General features: G+C 39.3%; 2 protein-coding genes across 9 annotated transcripts in view; both read right to left on the reverse strand.

The window, feature by feature from the left end:
• Positions 1-17,312, reverse strand: ANKLE2 (ankyrin repeat and LEM domain containing 2). Of its 2 annotated transcripts, none has more exons than XM_035556979.2 (13): positions 17,052-17,312; positions 12,259-12,747; positions 9,764-9,955; positions 8,732-8,925; positions 7,569-7,757; positions 7,148-7,270; positions 6,705-6,771; positions 5,842-6,023; positions 4,112-4,218; positions 3,026-3,219; positions 1,338-2,055; positions 679-810; positions 1-318 (listed from the first exon to the last, which is right to left on the reverse strand). In XM_035556979.2, exons 1-13 carry the CDS (start codon positions 17,272-17,274, stop codon positions 81-83), a joined length of 3,048 nt encoding a protein of 1,015 aa, XP_035412872.1. In that variant the 5' UTR covers positions 17,275-17,312; the 3' UTR covers positions 1-80. The 2 variants fall into 2 exon arrangements, with proteins under 2 accessions (XP_035412872.1, XP_035412873.2); XM_035556980.2 differs by lacking the exon at positions 17,052-17,312 and adding an exon at positions 13,520-13,571.
• Positions 17,313-18,440: 1,128 nt separating this feature from the next.
• Positions 18,441-24,071, reverse strand: part of GOLGA3 (golgin A3) — a 29,162-nt gene continuing 23,531 nt past the window's right edge. For all 7 annotated transcript variants that reach the window (XM_035556977.2, XM_035556971.2, XM_035556976.2 and 4 more), the window contains 2 exons: positions 23,885-24,039; positions 18,441-22,879 (listed from right to left, as the gene is read on the reverse strand). In XM_035556977.2, the coding sequence (XP_035412870.1) occupies positions 22,672-22,879; positions 23,885-24,039 (363 nt within the window). In that variant the 3' untranslated portion in view covers positions 18,441-22,671. The remainder of the gene's footprint in view (positions 22,880-23,884; positions 24,040-24,071) is intronic.

Consider the following 24,071-nt stretch of genomic DNA (forward strand, 5'->3'; position numbering starts at 1 on the left):
TCACTTTAGTAACATTGTAATTTTTTCCTCCACTCTAACAATGAAAATATAATTAAAGTTCCAGGAAAATAAATCATAGTTTAGTGAGCAGGAGGCTCTGAGAAATAACGCAGTTTTAACAGAGCATGGTTGATACAAGCTGGACTGTACCGCCCAGGGCTCCCAGGGTCTGGAGAGAATGAGGCAGCATTGCCATATTTCCCTGGGCTTCCTGTCACAGGACTGTTTCTTCCTGGACTAGAACACACTGAAGCATTTGGTGGGCCAGAAGCTGTGCTTTGGGACTTGAATCTTCCCTTCAATGCGGGACTTGGCCAACTGGAAGACAAAAGCATTTCGCATTTTGTTAAGAAAACTGCAATAGAGAGAGCAGTAGTGTCACTCAGTATCACTTGTAAGTCTTAGAAATAATGCACCAGCAGAGAAGCACTGTAACTGGTAGATGTCTGAGAAGAAAAAGTGACAGCACAATATATCAAAGTGAATTAGACATGGTGCTTAATTAGTAAAATGTAATTTGCTCCAGCATGGCCATGAAGAAGAAATGGGTGCTTGTGAAGCACCCTGATGATTTTGGTCCAATGCTCCCATGAAAAAGGGGCATTAAGATCAAAATCCACTTGAGCTTGGTTAGTGCTGTAGGTATTATGGCTCATTTGTTTGGCTTTACAGCAGTACCTTTGCCTGTCAGATGACGAGTACGACTGCACCGCATGTTTCCATTTGTAAATAAGGGGGTACGTCTGTGGATCAATCTGTGCTGCTTCTATAGCTGCTAAGACATCGCTGTCCAGCTTCGAGGGCTGTTCCCTAGAATAAAAACAGAACAAGATAAAAGAGAATGACACGTTTGTCTAGGCAGTAAGACATCCCAATTCCAAAATATTTTTTTCTATAAAAGCAAATTACCCATGTTCCTCTATAAACAGTTTCTGTATGAACTTTTTGCAGCAGGCCCAGCTATAAATAACTGTCCATTATTACACAGTAGCCTCATTTTGAAAGTTTTGAAAATTTAATCTGAGGACATCCCAACAGTGTAGTAAACGCTTTGTTAATCTAAGATAGGCACACCATGAAGTTACAAGTCCATCAGATGAATGGTAAACAGCGAAGTTACCTGAAACTGCAATTTGGAAAGATTTCATCTGTTCCTTGCGTTTCAGATACAGTATTCAGGTAATTAGTTGCAAGAGCCCTATGGCTACTGTACAAGCACTGAAGCACATTAAATGTTGCTTAGTATCACATGAACTTAACCTTGCTGCGAGTGATACTACAAAAAGCATTCTGTTTTGCGTATATGGCCCAAAGGACAAATAAAAGATGATTCATACCCAAGCAGAAATAATTTCTTATTTGTGGGTGGAGTCTTCAACAGAAATTTGTGGGAAGGAGGCTCTTGACATATTTGTGCCTTATTAGTCTGAATTCCAGATTCCATGGACAATCGCTCCTTTTCTGATGGTATTTTGTGTTCTGTCCTTAACTTGGCCTCTCCAGGTTTACCTGTAGCAAGTGGCTCAGAAGAACTTGCCAGTGAAACTGCATAGCAGGTCGTATCCAGCTGGTCCTTGGCTATTCTACCCTGACTTGTTCTTTGAGTCAGAATTCTCTCATTCACAGTTTTTTCACTGATTTTACTTGATTCTCCTGCGCCCTCTTGTTCTTGGAAGGTCAGGCTTTCAAATTCTGACATCAAACTGCGAACGGGTGATACACGGCATTCTTCTCCATCACGCAAGTGCTTTCTGTCACTAATTATCCTTTCACTGGCCACAGGATTACAAAATCCATTTTTGCTGGAAGAAGCCACCTTTTCGTAGTGCCTGGGGTGATCCGCCGTTTCTATGATGTTTACTGTACGCTCCAGCGACAAGATATCACACTCAGAGTCTCCAATAGCATCGATGCTAGGCTCTTTGGACACAATAGGTGGGCTGTTATTCCGTGCTGCATTTTGTCTGTTTTTAATTTCTTCTAAGCTCATGTCATCATCATCCTCATCCAAAAACGCTCCAACAGAAATAGAATTGCAGCACTTTTTACTCTTGCCTGTAAACAATTTTAATAAGAGCGACGCATAAGCTGACTTGCAACAGAACTCCCATCAAATAAATAAAGTAGGAACGAAACCACAGTCTTTATGCCTTACTTTATGTATTAAGCCCCCCTGTAATTTTACTTATGCAGCAGATTGAACTAACCTAACTTAACCTGCAACGCAAAATGACAACCTCACGGATTAATCTTTTTTGCAACTAACCTTTTATATCCTAGCTGTCCAAGAACCCTATTTCCTACACGCCTTAATTCAATCATTAGCCAGCAACAAAGGATAAAATCCAAAAGCAGAATAGGCTAGGAAAACGTTACTAATATGGAATAGTGTATGTTTTTGTCTCCTCAGCAGCACAGATGCTTATGACTGTTCCAACAGTTATCCTTCAGGGTCTTGTCCGCCCAGATTTATCCCAGTACCAGACCTCCTTCAGATCCATAGTCACAAAGGAAATGAGGAAGGAGTACAAAGACTTGGGAGCAGTGTGTGTAGTCCATAAATACATAGCAAGCAGTGATCTAAGAACGTTTAAAAGCTTCCTGGGTTTTGTTGAGTCTCTCTCTCACCCTGAAGTGTAAATTGCTAGTTCAGTATTTTAAGAAGTAATTTATTCTGTATCTGTGGATTACAAAATTCCATACTCTATAAAGGAATTCCCAAATGCTCTGAAAAAAAATATATATACTGAAAGTGGAGGTGTTCTTACAGGAATTTCATTTAGGGGCTATAATCAAGTAAAGAACTTCTAATATAAGATAAAGAACATCTAATGAGGTCTGTTCTAATTCTCCTATGTTCACATTGTTGTTAGCTATTTTTTCAATGCTATAATCAGACTGTTTGGATAACAGATTAATAATAGCAACCACAACAGGTGAATACCATTTCCCTGGGCACCATGCTTTTCCCTCCCTCCTCTCCCTAGGTACAACCTGTTGTTTGTAACATTTGCCTTTTTCTTACCAGAAGGATGTGGAGTTTTAAATCTATTGCAGGTTTCATTTTCCCCTGTCTCTTGCTGAGCCTTTTCGCTCATTTCCCGATGACTCAGGTACTCTTCTAATTTTCGCAACCCCTCCTGGGAAGACAGATCAACAAAACAGCCCAGAAATTCCCAGTATTCAACCCACGGGAACCCCAGTTCATGAGCTAACTCCCTGCAATAAATAAAATAAAACGAATCATTTGTGAAGACATAAATATTAGTTTGACAATAACTTTTTCTGAATACATTTTATCAGCTATTAATAGGAGTATAAATGTGCAACTAGGCAACACAATTCTGCAACAATCAACAGTCTGTGCAAGCGGTACACACGCTGTTAGCAAGCGTAGTATCATCTGGTTTTTTTTTAGAATATTTTTCAAACGTTATCTGTTTTTACAATTAGCACTGTACATATTGCCATTTTTAAGCTGACTGTATCTAGACATCAGATCGACATGAATCCACACAAATGTAGGCATAGTTTGAATGACACTCCATTTAATAGCTTTCTTTTTTATTATTTGGGGATGGGAGAAGGTAAGAGGAAGCAAGGGGTTCTTTTAAGGAAAGGAATGTGATCAGCTGGTAACAAAGTATGTTTTTTTCTGTATATTGCTGATACAAGGTATTTTAACAGCAAGGACACATGATAACACACACAATTTTTGTAAAGCAGAACATTTGTATTAGGACTTTTTCATTCTGCTATCTTTTTTAATAGTTCCACATTTTACAGAATAAGTAGTTTGAGCATAATTTTAGATCTCCTGACAAATTAGGTGAGTGAATGTTTGGGAAAAGCATTCAGCATGTATCATCAAAACCAAAATATTTTGTTATTGGCAAAGCTGGAAAGCCAGGTCTCACAGTTTTAGCTGACGTATTTTGTTCATACAAAAGTACAATAAAAATCCAAGTACAATATATGTTATAAAATATTTCTGGCAAATAACTTTGGCCCAAAGAGATTGTTCACTAAGTAATAATTGTACTCTTAGTACAAGTGTTTTGCTTTTAATTGCGCTATTGCTAATTCTCTATACTGATACTCTATTAGATACCTTCCAACTCTTTCAACACCTCTTTCCAGATCAGACTTCCTGACATTGTGAAAGAAGCCAGCTTTCTCTCGGGGTGGAGTCTTCCACAGCCTGCGAAATTCTTCAGCCTTTAAAAAAAAAAAGAAATAATTTTTTAAAAATCACCACATACAATATGAAAGTAAATCAGTGTTGGCAAAATGCCTACCTATAAGGTTTAGAAGACATTTCGCTGTGCTGTCTACATGTTCAGTCTTCAGGCAAAAAAACTCAGGTTCTGCCACAAGTATTGCTCTATTCTAGCTAGGAAACATCTCATTTTGGATCTAAGGTTATTCCTCCCAGTATGTTTATTAACTTACTTTGGTCTCGTAACCATTTATTAAAAGAATTATGATGATAGTATATAACCACCTTAACGTAATCTGTATTGATACTGGATCTAGGTGGTTTTAATTTGTGCACAGCAGGAAATAAGAGGTGTATCTTACAACATTATAATTTTATTTAATGACAAATGTTCATTTGTTTAGAGGCTTCCAAGGTGCAAAGGTGGTGTTTTTACATGTATGTATCTGATTCCACAGACTTGTTTCAATTATCATAATATATTCTTGCTGTTTATTCAGAAGTTTGAATTTGAACTCCCACACTTTACGCCTTTATACATGCAACAGTGACTAGGATCAGTAACAGTATGTCAGTAGTCAAAATAATGCATTATTTACACCCTATGTAAAATTTTTTTTTGAGTATAAAGCATATTTACATTTCTGTCAGGTGAACAGAAAATTGACCAAAAAGCATCTTTAGAAAAAAAAAAATTCTTAAGCGTTTTGGTAAAACTCCGTCCTGTAGGAATTAAAAGCATCACAAGACAGAACATTATCAATCTCATTTACTCACTACGTCTAAAGCTGTTGTACTGTCAGCACGGTCATATGAAATGAAAGAGTAAAGGAAATGCCTATAAATTTAAAATACATTTCACTGGTATCTAAGTATTCCTCATGAAAACAAAAGACTTTTCCTACTATACAATCACTACTCTACCAAAACTATCCAGTAGCCACTACTTCCTCATCAGGTTTTCCATTTAGAAAAAAATATGAACATTAATTCAAGAAGCAAAGGCACGATGAACTACTTCAAACTTCCTAGAAATGAGACAAAGATGTAGTTTTTTTAACCCAGTTCACAGCAACACGTAAAGGCTTGTTTTGCATTAGAAAGTTAGAGAAATTATCTGTGAGACAATGCAAGGTTTGTCAAAGAGTACTCTTTGACCAAAATGATTTAAATAGATTACAGTAACAAAAAGAACAAAACAACTTTCTTTCGACTAGATTGGCTTCTGCCCAGAGAAGCTGTGGCTGCCCCGTCCCTGGCAGTGCTCAAGGCCAGGCTGGATGTGGCTTTGGGCAACCTGGTCTGGCGGGAGGTGTCCCTGCCCATGGCAGGGGGTTGGAATTGAAATCTTTAAGGTCCCTTCCAACCGAAACCATTCGCTGATTCTATGAAATTTCCATTCTTATTTATGCCACCTGTATCTGTGTTTTCAGCAATAAAAAGATTTAGAAGTTTCTGTGGTTTTCCCTCACTATGCAAGTAGACCCTGTTCAAGAACAAGAAAGCCACGATCTGTAACAGGAGCAACGATGAACTGTGTGTGTTTTCTCCTTATTGGAGAAAAAAAATGAAAAAGGAAAAAAAGGCATTAGAGTTGGATGGAGTTCTTGTTATATGCTTACCTTTGAGGGGCTCATGGGGCCTGCAAAAGCTCTTATAGACAACACCGGATCTTTGGGGCTGCCAGGGTATTTAGATAAAGGTGTCTGGGGGCTCTCATCTGTCTGATCAGGTGACCAGGGTGCACCAATTACAGGAGCTGAGGAATTGTCTTCTGCTCGCAGCAGTGGTACATAGTATCGACCTCAAATAAAATAATACAAAGCTTTCTTAACTTCATGTTAGGTTAGCCTGCTGTTTCTTCCAAGAAAATCAATCCTTCTACTTCACCATCTGACTTTCATTAGTAAAAATGCTTGTAATGCTTGTAATTCAAACTCACTGTTTCAGTATTTATTGACTGCTTGCAGGTTGTAATGCAGTTCAGGCTCCCTTCTCTCTCAAATGCAAAAATGCATGCATTGATACACACGACAATTCCTAAAGATTGTCAGCAAAGTTCAAAACTTAGGTTTTCAAATGCCCAAACTCACACGTGACAAAACAGGGAAATCTTTCATGTCAAGGAAATTATGTGACTTCCAAACATGACAAATGAACCTCCTGCTCTGTAGAGGGCTTTTGTTTGCTTTTAGATTAAATTTTCTGTTATAGACTCAATGGATAGAATAAGGGCCATGCCTACCTTACAGAGCTATGAGGAACACCTTGTGATCCATACAGTAAGAGTACTGACCACATAATTTGAAAGACACAAAAAGTTCTCTGTTCCTTGCCAGTTTTAGAGTTTCTTTTTGATTTTTACAGCACTATACAGTAGCACCACTTATGAACAGAAATGCTACAGAAAACAAGACAGCAAAGGTCCTGGTGAAGAATAAAATGTATCATATGTCTGATATGGTATATAACTCTGAATACAGACCTTTCAAATACTCTCTTAGTTTTTCTTTCAATTCTGCAGATTTATTCTTGCTTCTCTCACACACTACCTGTTAATATAATAATAGTTGTTTATTAATAAAACATAAGGCATCAATCTCCAGTCAATTGCAATGAGTTCTTGAATAGTCACATTAATGGCTTCTACCAATCTCATCCAGTTCTTTTAATTCATAGTTCAACTAACCGCTAAAATACACCCACATCCATAAAATGGACACTGTAAAGACAAAACAGGGAATCATAAAATCTAGAACTTTCTTTCGGATATAATCAACACAAAATATTTTTCATGCTATCAGAGATTTACACTCTAATCATGGCACTAGTATCTCAGCCTTCTATCTACAGTAGTCAGTAAATGTTCAACCTTGAAAAATGCTGCTAAGGCATAATGTTTTTGTTGTGGACCATGGAGAGACTTACTTCTGCTGGAGTTTGATCATATTTGTTCCTTGGATTTTTTACAATAGCTGGGTGTGAGGTAAGCACATTAACAACGTCCAAATTCCCAAACTTGCAGGCAAAATGCAATGGAGTATCAAATCCCTGTGACGGGAAAGAGGGAAAATTCACATACATTTGGAAACACAATAGAGTCACTCCCCTGTACTTTATTTTGAGACTTAGGAAGTAACCAAACATCATGACTGATTGACCGGGCTCTTAATAGATCGTTTCTCAACATACTGTGGAATAATGATGATTAAAAAACACAAAACCCACGAACAGCTCATTTTTCCTAGAAATGACCCCTTCTACTTGTCTTTCCTTTTCCCTTACACTTCTCTAATCCCTTCCAGTTGTTTTCATAACAGGAAGAAACTGACAAATGTACAAATCTTACCATTTTATCTGGTGTATTAAGGTAAAGGTCAACAATATATCGGATGCGGTTCTTTAGCATTGTACTATCATCATCTGGATACATAAGCCGCATAAATTCGGGATTTTCCAAAGTGTCCAGTAATAACTGGCAGATACCAGGTTGATTCTCTTTGGCAGCAACATGCATGACATTGTACCTGCACCCTTCCTGAAAACAAAAAAGACTTAGAATGAACAAAACAGACTTAGACTGAACAGAAATCTAAACACTCATACTCTCTACTGATTTAACGATGAAAATACAAAGGTTCCCACACAGTCTTATATTTAGATTTTTATTTCTTAATATTATCTTAGGAAAATACGTTTACAAAACTGTAGGTAAACATTCAGAGCTGCAATAGGTTATACAGCACTGTGAAGACATGTATCTACATACCCACATTATTCTTAAAATTAACTACATTATCCTTACACTCAGCTATAGTCTGTTTTGACATTTAGGGCAAAAACGTAGCAAAGAAGGTACATGGTATTAAGGTATTACATAATAAAAGGAGATAGGAAGTGCACTATGCAAAAAGAGCAAGAAGGCATATATATAAAATTCAGTGCACTGTAACACATTACATACTGAATGTTAACAGCCTCACAAAGCTGGTTTGATAGAAGTTAGTTGTTAAAGTGTGATTGCCAGTGTTTGCTAAATGATAAGCTACGAGTGGATTTTAGATCCACAGCATGTTTTGAAATTTACAGCATGGTGGTCCCAAGGTGAGCAGTGCTGTAGGATCATCTAGTCACAGCCTAGACACTCCCCTGTTCCATAATACCATTCCATTAAAAAATAGTGGTTGAAAGTTATCAATACCAAGTGAAGACAAGGCTATTCTTCATTACTGATCAAAACTATTCTTTCCCTCAAGAACTGCATACTCCATTTCTTTAGCTCTTCTGAAGCAAAGAAAACTCAACTATCCTGGGGGTACTTCTGAAAGACAACGGCCACATTTCTGTAAGCTTCCAGCTAATATCAGTAAACACCGAGAAACTGTGCACCATGGAAAGAAGTTTTTCTCGAAGGAAGAGCAGGAACAACATTAATTCCAGTTCTGCTTATCAGGCCTCAAAGTTAAATCACTGAACTAGAACTGGGATTTTTTTATATTTTTATTTTTTTACCTGCACAACTGTTGGATTGTCTCCAGATCCAATCAGATAGCGAGGGTTGCTCCAAATAAGTTCTGAAAATGTTGATATATCTCCTTTCTCAACAGCTTTCCGAAGTTTAGCAGTAAGATCCTGAGTACGTGGACTTTTGTAACTGTTGGCCCTTTCCTTATTAGCAGTTTCCGTCTCAGGGGAGCATAAGCCATCTATTAAAACAAAAGTATCATACTTCTATATGCATTCTTTAAAGTGATCACTACTTTAATACCACCATCATAATCTTTTAATCTAAACTATTAATTTTGCCTCATTAACGTAAAGAGGTAAATACATATATATATATATATATATATATATATTATTGACAAGACATTTCAACAGACTAGTAGGTAGTAACAGGTAGGGAGGAAAATATGACTCAATTGTCTTGTGAAACTGTTTCAGAGTTAATATGGACTGAAAAATTGTGTAATTACTAATCTGCTTCCATCCAAAACTAAAAGCAAAATTCAACAAGAAATAAGAACTTTCTGAATATTTGAAATTGCTTTTGCAATTATATGATTCAAGTCTCTTTAATCTAGCAACTGGGAACACTGTGAAATACGATCACGGGTTACCATTTTATTTCTGAATATCAGACCTTACTGAACAATTAAGTACAGTTTTAATATACTGTGCAATTTTACCTGCACCTTATTAAACCTGAAACTCCTGAAGCCCGTGAGTAGAATCAAATGCCACCAAATATAACCAGACACTACTAAGCAACATATCTATGCAGGCTGTTAACAACATTTCAGATTTGGAAGAGTAGCAATATTTTTTAGTGTAAAATTTGTGCAAACCAGTACAAAGGCAATCATTTTAAAAATAATAAATTTATCACAACAAACCAATCGCAATTCATTAAGATGCTTCGCGGTATCGCTTTGATTTTTTTTTTCTTGTTATAAGTACATTGGTTATGAAGTGGTCGGTTCTTTTCTGATAAAAAACAGATTGCATATTGTATCTACAGTACACATGAATACTCTCACTAACCTCTGTTAAATGATCCTATTTTCATTGGAGACAAAGTTAAAGAGGACTTGGTTGGAGATGGAAAGTAATCGCAAATTCCTTTAGCAAATTTCTCAGCATCTTCTCTGTTTGAAAAAGCTTTAAAACGGGAACCCTTAATCATCTTAACAGCTTGGAGAGCTTCTTTTTTATCTTCATAAACATGTATTCTCTCTGAAACAATGTACAATCAACATTGGCATTTCAATACCTCAGATTTGTTCCTAGAAACAGATTATAAAATTATCAGACTATCCTTCCAGTTTAGTCGTAAACTGCTTCTCTACGAACATGGCAAAAGAATCAAAGTCTATTTAAATTTTATCCTAGGAAACTGAGAGGAAGAATTTTACACATTCCAACTAACATCAGGTGCTATCTGTACAGTGGACGTTCACATTAATCAATGTTTTGAAGATCTCTTTTATATACAGCCAGCTTCTATATGACAGTATTTCACATCTAGACTGAAAAGCAAACTTTGAGCTGCACCCTGCACTATTTTCCATGTTTTTCTGTGCAGGAAGCTCAGTATGTAAGTGACCAACCCACTGTCAGAACTTTCAGACTTCTCCACAGAACCTTAGATAGCAATCAAACCATTCTCCTTCCTCTCCTTCCCCATTTAAGTAATTTTGTTCAACTTAAGATATGGGACTATCTTTTGTATGAGAACAAATACTTACTACTGCCTCAGAGTGCATGACGCTTTATGCACTACTGTAAGCCTGCCACTAGGTCACTTAGTAATTCCTTATGGCAGTATTTACAGGTGAAATGTGAAGAATGACCAATGCCTCTTGATACCAACTGGCATTCAGATGGAAAGGAAAATATGAAATTTGTTAGATCATTTTAGCTTCAACTGATGATAGTATAAATAGCTTTTTGATTGTTTATTTCTAAGATTACTTTTTTATTCTTGAGTGGAAATAAAGTCACAGGAGGGGTACAAGAGAAGGAGAAAGATTTTTTCTTTCTATTTTTTTATAGCTAAGCTACACCTAGTAGAGGATTTTCATGTGCATCAAATACTATGGCAGAACAGCTGGGATGTTTCATAACTGTATTTCCATGCCTCAAAAGATCCAGTAAGTGCTATATACAGGAACAAAAAAACCACAGCTTCAATCAGCGCCTAAAATAGTAGCACAGTGGTGTTTGTACCATCTGCTTTACAGAAAAAAAGTCTATCTAGATATGATTGTAAAATGGTTATTGTTGGAAGTAAAAAACCCAACTGTCTATGTCCAATTTAAGATAATACTTGTCACAGATAGAGAGAAATTGGGGCAAGTCTGGCACAAGCACAGAGCAGAAGAAACCACAGTATGTCTTACAGTGCTTTACAGAACATGGATTCTAATAATGTAATAAAGCGTAATATAAATTATGCTAGGAAAATCATTTGTAATAAAGAATTTGAGTATTATTATAAAGGTCTACTATCTTAGAAAGAAAGCAAAATACACAATCTCTTAATAGTCAAACTTTATGGTTTTTTGTTTGTTTGTTTTGTTGTTTTTTTGTGTGTGTGTGTGTTGAGAGGCAACTTCATATGTCATTCCTCAAATGGATATCTCCAACTGTCACTGAAACAGCACAGTTGCAGTCTATGGTGGACTTCAGGAAAGGAATTTAAAAAAGGATGAAATACCATCCTGATTTTCCAGATTGACTTAAACTAGTCAAATGGGAGTACAGCATGGATTCTAAACTCAAAGTAATCACATTACCAAAATCAACACATCTTAATTCTACAGAGTACTTTCTGTAACAGTTGCTTATACATCTACCTCCTCATTAAACCACCCAAGTATCACTGAACTCTCAGTCTGACTACAAGGGCTACTAAGCAGAACTTCACAGAACAGACGTTCAGTTTAGGTCCTAAATGAAAAAATCCTGAATAACCTAGCTATGGGATTGTATGAAAACCGAAACAACAACAGTGGGACCATGTCCCAACTCATAGGGCAAACAGCCATGAAGCAATTGCAGCCAAAGGTTAATTATGTCATATCTGAACTAGCAAAGTTACTTGTAACCTACATAAAATACATTTGTTAATAATTAATAAAGCTTAGTCCTTTTAAATACTGGCCCAATGTTTCTTAATACTAATTCACACACATATGTCCACAATTAACTCCTGCACAATAGAAATTATTTCATTTTTTGGCAAGACTGCTACTATTCACTTAGTTCTTCCTCTCCATTTTTTCTCAAGGGAGAAAAAGAAAGGTGAAGAAGTCATGGCAATTTTAATAATGTAAAATCATGTGCATTCATGCTTCACAAACAAATGCTTTTTGCTCATGTTTGGTGTCCACTCACCTTTACTGCCTTAATTTACAGTGATATGTAACTAGATATTATGGAAAGCACTCCTGAGAAAATAATACTTTGTTTTACTACACAATATGAAAAGCACAGGCCAGAGTTGAGCACCTCAGAAACACACATATGATATTTACCGTTTCTTGCCAATATGTCATCATAAACGGGACAAACACCATAGTATAGCGGAGGATCTCTGGATGGCGTCTGAGCACTCATCTGTGAATCAGCATATCCTGCTCCACAGACTGGAGCTGAACAGTTCATGTGCATCACACCTTCTTCTTCTGGAGGGTTCAGACCCACACAATACCCAAAGTCTGCCTCTTCAGGAACGTTTCCCTCATGGTTGTGATTCAGCATGGCATTTTTCAAAGCCTTTTGAGATTCTGCCTGGCTGCTGTCAGATGGGACATTTCCAGCAGCAGCCTCTGACCAACCTGATCCTTTTTCTTCCAATGTTCCTTGCTGCTCCAACAAAAACTGAGCCAATTTTTTTTCAAAAATAAACCTGGTAGTCGAGGTAATGGGCCCACACTTGAGTCCTGCTCTTACAACTTCTTCTCTAAGCTCATCAGAGGTGAGCTGCTTCAATCGGGATAATATTGCATCCATTGTTATTTCACCTGTAGGAGGGGGGAAAAAGAGATGAGAGGAACTGTAAAGACCAACAACCTTTCTCCTACTATTTAAACGCTGTATTAAAACAAAGAAAAAAGTATCTTATAACAATTTTTCTGATTCTGAGGAGGTGAATGCACATGCAGAGAAGGCAAAATATTTTTCGACCCAACACAACAGTAGAGTTTTCAAGCCACGAGCCTTTAACCATTATTCCCTCTCCTCTCATGAATACTTGAAAGTGTATTTACAATGTACATTTTATTTTCTTTTGTTCTTTTTAAATTTCTTTAACACTTTCAGAATGTAAATTCAATCCAGAATGTTCATGCATGAAAATGTATGACAGGCAGGGAAAATATTTGACTCTTGTCAGGAAATGAACAACTGGGGTGAGTAATGGCATAGCAGGACACGATAGCTACCGCAAGAGACTCAGGTTAGACAGCGCCTACAGCTAAAGGCACAGCCGGTATTTCTGTTATTTCACTAAGAATTTCTAGCTGAAAAAGTGTAAGACGGAAGCATGATGCAGCAGCCAGAGGAGTCTATCTCTGGCAGTGACTCAAGGCTGGAACTATTTACACAACATATTTTTTTCTCAGCCCCCGTTTTGACAGCAAGCAGCCAGAAAAACAGTTGATCTTTTCACATTTCCCTCCTTGACAAAGAGCAGCAACTGAAAGAACTTCTGTATTTCCAAATGAAAACCCTTCTCTCTAGTATGACACCGTAAATTTCCCTGCTCACTTCCCTCCACGTTACCCACACACTTACAGCTTCTGCATAAGCAGCAAAAAGATACTGAAAACATGAGGCCAGTACAAATTCCTTGCTGTGAAAAACCTTTGAACCTAAAAAATACAGGATTTGGGGCGTTCAGTAACATAAAAAGCTTCAACATTATTTCATTAGATACTACATCCATATAATCATAAAGGCTGTGAATGTTGCCTGCTGTGATTTAGAAATGACAGCATTATGGCAGGAATGATTACGCTGCCGCGCTCCTTTAGCTCGTTTGCGCTCCTCCTTAACTCAGCCCTTCCCTCACCAGCTAACCAGTCCACGCCTGGGGCTGGTGCTCATGACATTTTTAGCACCAATTCAAGCAAGTTACTGCTTCACAAAAGGAAGAAGTAAAAATAGTATTTAAACGGTTGTATTTGCACACCAAGGCATGGATCAGAAACTCAGCTAGGACTATTTCTTTCTATTTAAAGCAAAGGGTTTTCTTATTTTTTCTCCCCTGTAGCACTCCCCATGCACTACTTTCTGCTGTTTAAGCATGGTATGAGAAACACCTGGTCATTCAAAGAGTTCTCCTGGTTTATGAACAGGGTTTAAAGCAGCGCTTCGCATGAACCAGAACATCCACTACGACGTGCATCTTTGGGTTACTAACGTGAGGCTCGAGCAGTGAGCGGCTGCACCCTAGGGCAGCAGGCCTGCAGCATTTCAAACACGGGATCCTAACACGCTCAGTGTGCTTTTTGTCAAAGTGTACAAATTCAGAAGTGATTCCAACATTGCATCTTCATCACAGAATTGCAGTATAGCCAACACCCCTTTTATTTCATTCGTATGGCCAGCAGCATTATCACAAAATATATCAACAAACTATACATGACCGCATTGCTTTTTACATTATCTGAAGGTTAAGTTGGCAAAGAGCGAAACTTCTGAATATAAAAAAATTCAGTATTCTTAAATTTTTGGAATAGCAAATACAGCCAAGGAAAATTCTCACTGGCATCAGAATTCAAAGCTATCGTATTTCTAAAACTAGGAAATAGTTTCTAAAACTGTGGAAACAATGTTAATGCCAAACTTTAGGTAGACTTTCAAATATTTTAACTTGGCAGGTATAGTTATGTGAGTGTGAAGGATGTTTTCTTTGAGCAGTAATTGTTTTTTTTCCCCTTTTTTTTGAATGCCTGCTTTTAAACGTGTTGTGCTTAGAGCACGTAACTCAGTCCCAGAATATTTCACAAATACTAACTGAAACCTTACAGAAACCCTGGGAAATGGGAGTATTGCAGCTTCAGAAAACAAGCTGTGCAAAGACACGGTTGATGCTGCTGAGCTACCTCCCCAGAGTATTCCAGCTCCCTTGTGATGCCTGAACCTCCAGAGAACCTCACTGCTAGGGTTATCTGACCTGCCCATGGCCCTGTGGCTCCGCAGACACACGTCAAGGGTCTGTGAGGGTGGTGAGGCCCTGGCCCAGGATGCCCCAAGGAGCTGGGGCTGCCCCATCCCTGGCAGTGCCCAAGGCCAGGCTGGAGGGGGCTTGAAGCAGCCTGGGCTGGTGGAAGGTGCCCCTGACATGGCAGTGGTGTTGGAACTGGGTGGGCTTTGAGGTCCCTTCCAACCCAAACCATTCTCTGATTCTACAATTTTCTCACTTCATTTTTTTTTTTAAAGTTTTATGCCACTCTTTTAATTAAGGATAAGATGTGGCCATGATGTTATATGCAAGAATATTAAGACTTTCTATTCTGATCATTTTCTTTTTGAGATTAACTGAAAAAACGCAATAAAAATGAAAACTCAGAGCAAGAAAGGTTATTGCAGAAACATCTCAACAGAAGTAATTTGAAAGACATTACATAATGCCTTGAAGAATTAACTCAGGAAACGTTCATGTTTTTAGGGTTCAGAACCAGCATGTTCATTCCAAACACTACACAAGAGCAGAGTCTAAAGTACGTATAGTTCATATACGCAGAGCACGCAGGCACACGTGACACCTTTCTCCTTGGCTTGTGGTTAAGTCAAAAACATAGGAAAGGAGTGATTTCTCTGGTATCTTAAGTTTTGATAGAATTTACTGCCTAAAATTTAATTTTCTTCTCCTCATTAGTGTAAGAAAATATTTATTTCATGCATTCATTACAACCGTGTACAACTACATCAGAGAGTCAAATGACAAAGCAGACCCTCCGTGAAGCAACTGATCTTTGGTTTCGGATCTGTCAGTATGAAGAGTTTTCTGGATAAAAATCGTTTGCATGACAAGTCACCCAGCTGTCAAAGACAATATTCAAATTACCTGCCGACTAGTTTCGTGATAATTTATTTTCCTGTTTAGAAACACAATTCAGTTTCTCAAAGCAACATAGTTGTTTGGAATCTCCCACGACAGTTTATTTACTATAGCATTAAAAAGATAAATATTTTTAATAACACGGTTTATTTTAGAGTTTTGAAATTTATTTAAAAATAAGACAGAACTTCCATGAAATGTTTGTTCTGACGTTAAGCTCTTAGCTAATGCTGATAAACATCTATCAATTTTTAAATGCACCGCCTATTTCCATCTGTCCAAAACAAAAGGTGTGACTTGCTAACCTGCACAACAGCAGCTGTTTTAAGCTAATCCTTTGACAGTTCTGTACGTGCAGATTACAAAAGGTTATTATTTGAACCTTTAAATACATTTTCTGTAATTTCAAATAATCCAGAGTATGGCCAGCACTACTGCAATTACTTTTTTCTAATTTAACACGCAAGGTCTTACAAGCTACCTTCAGTGGTTTTACAAATACGATTAACCACTGTAACAGTCACCGCACGTTTGTGGCTTCTTCCTAATCAATCAAAACCTGAAAGAATGGGCAAAAAACGTGTTTTCTTTTGCCTTGCTACATAAGTATGAAACTGCAGAATCTGCTTCAAAAAATTAAGGCCAGTACCAGGAGAGAATGAATAATCAACTTTTAAAGGCAGCAATGCTATTCTTTCCACTATTTATCCAATCGTTCTGTAAATTAGCAATGCAAGAACACTGTTTTTTTTTTCACTACTTATCAAGTTCTTCAGTAAATTACCAATGTAATAAGTCTTTTTTTTTCCATTACTTATCAAAGCCTTCAGTAAATAAGCACTGCGAGAACACTTTTTTTTTTCCCACTGCTTATCAAGCCCTTCAGTAAACAAGCAGCACAAGCACACGCTTCACCCCTCGAGCCAGGAATTCACCACGAGACACATCCTTCCTGTCGCTGCACACCGACCGAGAGGGCTGCAGCGCCGACCCGCAGGCTAACAGCGGCTGTGCCCCCCGCCGTTCCCGTGCCGCCGGTCACCACCTAACGGCTCCGAGCGACGCGGCAGGGCCGCACCGACCCGCAGCAGAGCCGCACCCCGGCGCGTGGGGGCCGGGCCCCGAGCCCAACGGGGCCTGCAGCAGGCACCCGGGGCCTGCCGAGCGGGTCCGCCCAGCCCGGCCGCGGGGCGCCGCGGGGCGCCGCGGGGCTCCCCCCAGCCCCAGCCCCAGCCCCAGCCCCAGCCCCGCGCCCCTCACCTGGGCGGCTCCCACCGCGGCGCCGGCTCCCCTCAGCGGGCGGCGTGGGAGGGCCAAGCGGGGCCCGGCGGCCGCGCGGCCTCCTGTCCAGCAGCCGTAGCAGCCAGCCTACGGCGCCGATGACGGCGCAGGCAGCCAGGAGCTCCCAGGCCGGCCAGCGGCCCCAGCCGCCCCCCCACAGAGAGCCCCAGCCGCCCCCAGCGGCCCCGGCCCAGCGCTCCATGCCGCGGCCCGCCCGCCGCCCCTCCCCGCCGGGCCGGGCCCGGTACCTCAGCGGCCTCCCGCCCCGCCGCGAAACGGCCCCGTTGCCCCGGCAACGCGCCCCGCGGCATGCCGGGAAGGCGGCTCCTCCCGCCCGGCCCGCTCATGGGCGTCGCGCGGGGGGCGGCGGGAAGGCGGCGCCGCTCCCTCAGCGCCCCGAGCCCGGCCGGGAGGGGTGCGGGGGGGGGAGCCCGGCCGGGCCTTACCGTGCCGGGGGCGGCCGCTTCGGGTCCCCCGCTGGCGCTGCTGGCCGCCGTTCGGCGCCTGACGGCGGGGGAAGGCCGCTGAGGGCCGGGCGTGGTGGCCTGCGAGGCGAGCGGCCGGTCCAGCACCGAGAGGCGGCTGCTGCAGGAGCGGCGAGCAGGCGGCTGAAGCCGTGTGGTGGTTCCGTGGTTCCGTGCTTCCCCTCCTGCAGCCGGGGCCACCTGCCGCCGAACCGAGCCTCCCGCGCCTCTGCCGCCAGGCTCCCGCTGCCCCGGCCGCGGTGCGCGGTGGGAGGGAGGGCGCGCACGCCGAGGAAAGGCCGGTTTCTAAATGAGTGCTCGGCCCGAGCCGACAGCTCGCCGCTGTGAAGGAAAGTGTGCCGGGGAGGTACGACACAGAGTGCTGCTAAAGAGCAGGGTTTTCTGGAAGCTTACTGGAGAAGGTGTTCGATGAAAAAAGCTCCTTTTAATGAGGTGAAGTGTCTGCTGCTGTAGAGAGAGATGCTTTAAAAAAATGCAGTACATGGTATTTGTATTTACAACTTACAGCCTTTTTCAAGATTCAAAAATCCTCTTTAACAAGACACAAGAAAAAGCAGGGTACTGTGACACTTTAAAAAGCTCAAACTCAAAATACTGCAGTAGTTTCAAACATGTACAGCATAAAAAACGAAGGTCTTAGTACATGAGAAGAAAAAGCAGTTAACAGATTTAAACTAGTCATTATGTGTAAGGTAAGTATTTGATGGATATGGTGAGACTACACAGGCATTGCACTACAAGAAAAGGAAAAAAAACAAGACAATAGGCTTTCAAAATAACACGTTTTTTTAAGTGGCTGGGCAGCATATGTCTCAAAACATAAAGTCCAACAATAAAGAGAAGATTATATCGATTTCTCCTTACAAGTAAAAACAACATGGAGCCCTTTACCAAAAATAGTTTATTGCACAAAACTTTTAAAGGAATTCCTATGCACATTATTTTTATAATCAACATGCTTTGTATGATCATAAATATTAATGGTACATAGCGTAACTCCTCTGTCCCCTGGCTCATCCACTCAAGAACATGAAATGATTAACTTCCATCTTTACAAATACAGCCTAAGTAGATATTAAATTATTAAATGTCATGTATAAAACATAACTATTTCTTTTACAATACTGAGAACATCTTTATCTGCTCCAGAAATCCGTGCATCTGTATTAGAAATTAAGCTGCTCTACTCTCCAAGACTGAAGTGTTATGCAACAATAGGAGACAAGTGTGATCAGACTGACAGCTTAGGAGCATTAGTAATTACTTTGGACTGTAATTACTTTCATATGAAAATATTTAAAGGCTCTGGTCACATCAAGTCACATGCATACTACTCATACTTCCCTGGCAAAGTTATTAGAACATACATCACAAGCTTTTGCATCACCAGTAGTGACTTTGTCAGCTTTAAGTTAATTTTGTATTGATACTATCTGTCCCCAGTGCACCTTTAACATTGTCATAACTAGCATTAAAACTTCTGTGCCACTGCATTTCACTCCCCTATGGAGGTACAAGTAATCCATGAAAATATGAGCACTAGAACTTCCATTCTAGGTATTACTCTACTCTTTAAATGTGTGAAATTCTCATAGATCTCGGCTAGCATATTGCCTGAACAGTTTGGGATCAGATCCTCCCACAGCATGAGTGGATCAGGGGCTCAGCTGATCCCTATACAGTGCACAAATATTTCCAAGAGAAGTGGAAGACGATAGAATGGAACATTATACAATGTTCAGCAACAGCATAGACTCAGTAAATAACATTTTTTCCATTGTAGGGCTTTTGTTGTTGTTGTTTAATGGACAATTATTCCAGAGTCCTCAAAAACCCAACCCATTTGAAAAAGCTATGCTGCGGCCTTTAACAACTTTCAGTATTTGGGAAACATTCTAATTTTACAACAACATTTCTGCTTCATCAACAAGACTTGTTCAGTGGGTAGCAACGACTGAACAACAGACATGGAAAACACAGTCCGTTGTGGAAAAAAATTGCACATTACTTCAAAAAATGAAAAAAACTTTGGAAAATTATTCTTAAATTTCTAAATACACATCGATATTAATGAGGCACTGATACTCCTCTGATCTATTTGGTAGCGCTGAGATATGCAGAGGGAACTCAGGTTTCATTCTCATAACTAGTTTGTTTACTGCCTAGACAGTAAGAGACCTGAAGCTTTGAATAGAGAGCGTGCTCAGCCGCAGGGTGAGACTTTTTAATGCAACAGCAACTGTTTCCCTGGATAATTAAGATACATAGCTGATGAGCTTCAAAGAAGAGGGTTTGCTTTTGTCACATGCTGAGTGCTCTTTCTATAAGGCTTCTCAGTGACTTCTGTAACATCAGTGGCTCAGTACCTCACCAGACTTAGAACTGGAAGTCTTGTCATCTGTGCTTCATTTAAATAAATGGCATACCGCTTGTGTTTATAGAAAACCACGCGGGGGACATAAAATGAAAGTAACTAGTGTCCAGGAATTTCCAGAGAGAGAAACTGGTGGATCAATGCAGAAATCTAATCGTAGAACTTCACAATAGCTCCTTCATCTTTAAAAGGAAAAATACGCATCTGAGGCTACTTGATTATATAAACTCAGATGTCTCTCAGGGAGCTAGTGAGAAAGCGCTGCACTGCACTGAAAACTGAATGCACTCTTATCAGTGATACAGAAAGGAGAGCAGATGTTCTTAAGACCTATGAAGGTTTCTTACAATTCTGTCTTCTTCGATACCAGATAAAAGCTCTATCTATTACAACTGTTGCCAAACTTATGCGCTTAAAACATAATGGATTAACTACAGGCAATGTATTCACCAAAATGAACACCAACATTAACCCTGCACAAGTGTTATTTTATTTAAAATCCTGAACATTTGGTAACCTTTTTTGTACTGAATATATTATTTACTATGTAGTTTTAATTTTGTTATTTAACAACACTGCATATTTTTCCCCTCTTAGAGCTTAATATACAGGCAACTTTGAGAACATGACAGCAGCAAGATAATCAGTACCATTAACTCTGCAAAGTAGACTGCAGTAGTACGCAGACATTAACATGTCTAAGCTAGTAAAGCTTTTGACTTTTCTTTAAATTGATCAGTAGTTCTATACATTGGACACCTAATGTCACACTAATGCATTTCTCCCTTCATCAAATTGAAAACCTTGACTTTTAGCATCACTTGACTCTGACCCCATAAAATAGAAGTTAAATTCCAAGGAACTGAGGGGCACAATGTCACTCTGGAACACTAAGTGCGAAGTGTTCAACTGGATGGGATCTTGAGTTGGTAATTACGAGAACTAAGACTCTGAATAAACATCACTTCTCCCCACTTGTTTGGGTTTTGCCTTATTGTTAAGCAAACTGCAGTCATTTCCCACAGAAACATACGAACCCATCCAAAATGAGCCTCCTCAAAGAAGCAACTGCTTCTTTAGAAAAGTACGTAAACAAGACAAATAGAAATTAGAGACAAGGTGACTTTTCTGAATGCTGTTATAGCTAATTATGAAAAAAATAATTGGAAATGCTTTTTTTTTTTAAAAAAAAAGCTATTTAGTCGTCTTATTATATTTTCTAATGCCAATCTGTAGTGAATATAATCGATGTGTTTTCTATATGTTTTAAAAACAAAAACATGTTGGTACTTGAGTTGCCATTGATTCTTCCAAATAACGTCATGTATATTTTGATTTGTGCTTTAGTACATTAGATGAAGCAGCATCCCTGCACTGATCTTTGAATGAGAAGAGGGGCTTATCACTGCACTCTACGCCACATGGACCGACGGGACCAAAGAAGAAGGAATCTAAGGTGGGCTGCTTTAATAATAATCTAGCCAAGGCACCTCTACAGAGGTGCTGCCATAGTTCCACTGTTTACATTCACAACAGACACCTTGTTATAGAGTATGCAGGAAGTTGGGACAGTGTGTGGAAGAAGATAATCAAAATAATAATTGTATAGGCATTATAATTTTGTCTTTTACAGTAAAATAATTACATTTCTAAAAGCTCTGGCTTTGGGGGGCTAATTTCCCTAAGCCATTTGTACAGTATGTCAAAAACCAGCAAACTTAAATGTAACATTAAAACTATGGCAGTAACAAACAAACAAAACAAAACCAAAACCCCTCATGTCAGCCTTAACTTACAGTATATAAGAATATTAAAACAGATAGTCAAAGTCAGAAAATTATGATTTTTCTTTTATATATATATATATGTATATATATTACAAGCATACCTTTAATCAAGGATGTCTACTTCAAAAGTCAAACTAAAAAGGTGCAAGAAGTGTTTGTGCAGTGAAGCAAAGCTCCCTACTGGCCTGCAACTGTAAGAGAAAAACTGTGACACTTCAGAAAACATCCCAGGCAAATCTGCCAAAGTTCTGTCATCTTTGCAGTCTGTTTCTTTTGCCATAGATCAAAGGTCATCTTTGTAACTACAAATGGCTTCAAATCTTTTTTCTTCCCCTAAATGCAGACATCTGTAATTTGAATGTAAAAAATAAGACATTGTAGGTGGGAGGAAGAAGGATGCTCTACTAGGAGTATCCATTTCTCAACCACTGCTAATAACTGAACAGGAGCAGGACTTTATTTTTCCTGCAATTTGGATACTGTCCAAGAAAGGGGAAAAACTGTGAGGGTGAAAAATCAACACCCCGACCCCAAACCTAAAGAAAAAAATAAACAGAACAAAAAACAGATGATACATAATTAACAGTCATCTATTAACAAACTTACCCAGATTAAACAAAATTACAGATTACAGATGTCTGCAGACCTGGAAGCAGATGCTCTTCTTGGCCTCATTTTGAACCTTCTTAATCTCTCACTAAAGCCAAATGAGTCAGATTTACCACTTAGCAGTCCCAAACATGGTAGAATTATTATGGTAAGGTTTCAAACAAATCCTTGGAATAGCACATTCGGCACTATTATTATGCCAGTTTCTCAAAACCATGCCCTTTGCTTCTACAGGCAAAAGCAATATTCTGAACACCATTTTTAAAATGAAATAAATAAATAATTTTGATAAAGATTTGTTTACACACTTAAAGCAATAGGAAGAAAGACAACTGCAGAGAAGGTTATAGTGTCAAAACGTCCCTGTCACTAACATCGCAATTCTGCTTCTTTTCATCTACAGTAGGAACCTCCCGCTGGTCTGATGCAGTTGCAGGACTGGTGGAAGTAAGGTCCATTAGCTGCCCCTCAATCTGAGTCCATGAAGACATTGATTCATGTACTGTAATGGTGTGTTCCTCCATCTGACGCTGAAGACTGTCCATTTCTTGCCTTTTAAAGTTTTGGGAACAAAAAAAAGAACAAATATTATCAGGCAGAAAGCTACACGTTAAATGCAAGATCACAATTACTTTTCTGATTCTTGATAAGTACTCCAAGATTATCTAAGCTATAGCTGAGAAAGAAGTCTAAAGGAACCTTAGAAACTATCTTTAACTTACGAGCAAAACAAATACAACATGCTTAATCCAAAAATAAGTGCCAACACTGCAGCATCTCCTTTACTGCACATACTTGCGGCCAGGCATGATGCAGCATCATTTCCTCAGCACAGGCACTAAGTGACTGCAACCTGATGAACATGGTGCTATTGCTGGTATAAAGGCAACATGAGACAAAGAGGCAAGGAAAGCACCAGAGAAAAATAAACTAGATAAACACATTATGACTTGTATTCAGACACCAATTTAGTAAAAAGATTAGTCTGGTAATAGCCTGTGATGATGTTCCATGATCCCGTCTCCTAAAACATCAACAAAGGTGGTATTTGCAGCTCAGTTCTCCACATTAACACCAAATCCCCATCTTCCTGAAGTTGGAGCTTTCAAGCTCAGAATTGTGTGTGTATCCTTGTGAGGGAAGACATGAAAATAAATTCTTGGCAGAATAAAATTTCTCTATATAGATTTATTAATACATTGCCTGGGCCCCTATCACAAGCAACCCTGCTGGTGCTATGAAGAGAGAAACACCAGCTTCTCCACTGGCAACAACTAAAAATAGCTGTTTCTGGTTTGTTTTGCAGTATATTTATTTGCATACTAAAAGTCAATCTAGGATGGACATTTTGCCTAGCATATTGTAAAGGCTTCTTTCGTTATTTCACTGCCATTTAAGCAAACACTTAGGATGACAGAACATCCTAGTGTACTAAATATAGCACCATAAGAGGAAAATAATTCATTTCACAAATCCTTGTTTTTCTTAGGCTGGCAGATGGCTTCCTGGAAACATTAAAAAAAATTATTTAATATGGTTTTAAATAACAGGCCATACTTCAGTTGCTGGAGACAGCTGTTCAGATTTTTTAAAGGCTCCTTGCTCACAGCTGTTGATGGTTTCAACAATTCTTCCAGCAAGGCAGCAGGGACCGGACAATCAGGAATCTTGACTGGAGTCACAGGATTTGAAGAGTTATTCTCTCCTTTCCTCTGGTTAAGGAAAAAAAAAAGGAAAAAAAGAG

The sequence above is a fragment of the Cygnus atratus genome, chromosome 17, assembly GCF_013377495.2.
Source record: "Cygnus atratus isolate AKBS03 ecotype Queensland, Australia chromosome 17, CAtr_DNAZoo_HiC_assembly, whole genome shotgun sequence".
Classification (NCBI taxonomy): Eukaryota; Metazoa; Chordata; class Aves; order Anseriformes; family Anatidae; genus Cygnus; species Cygnus atratus.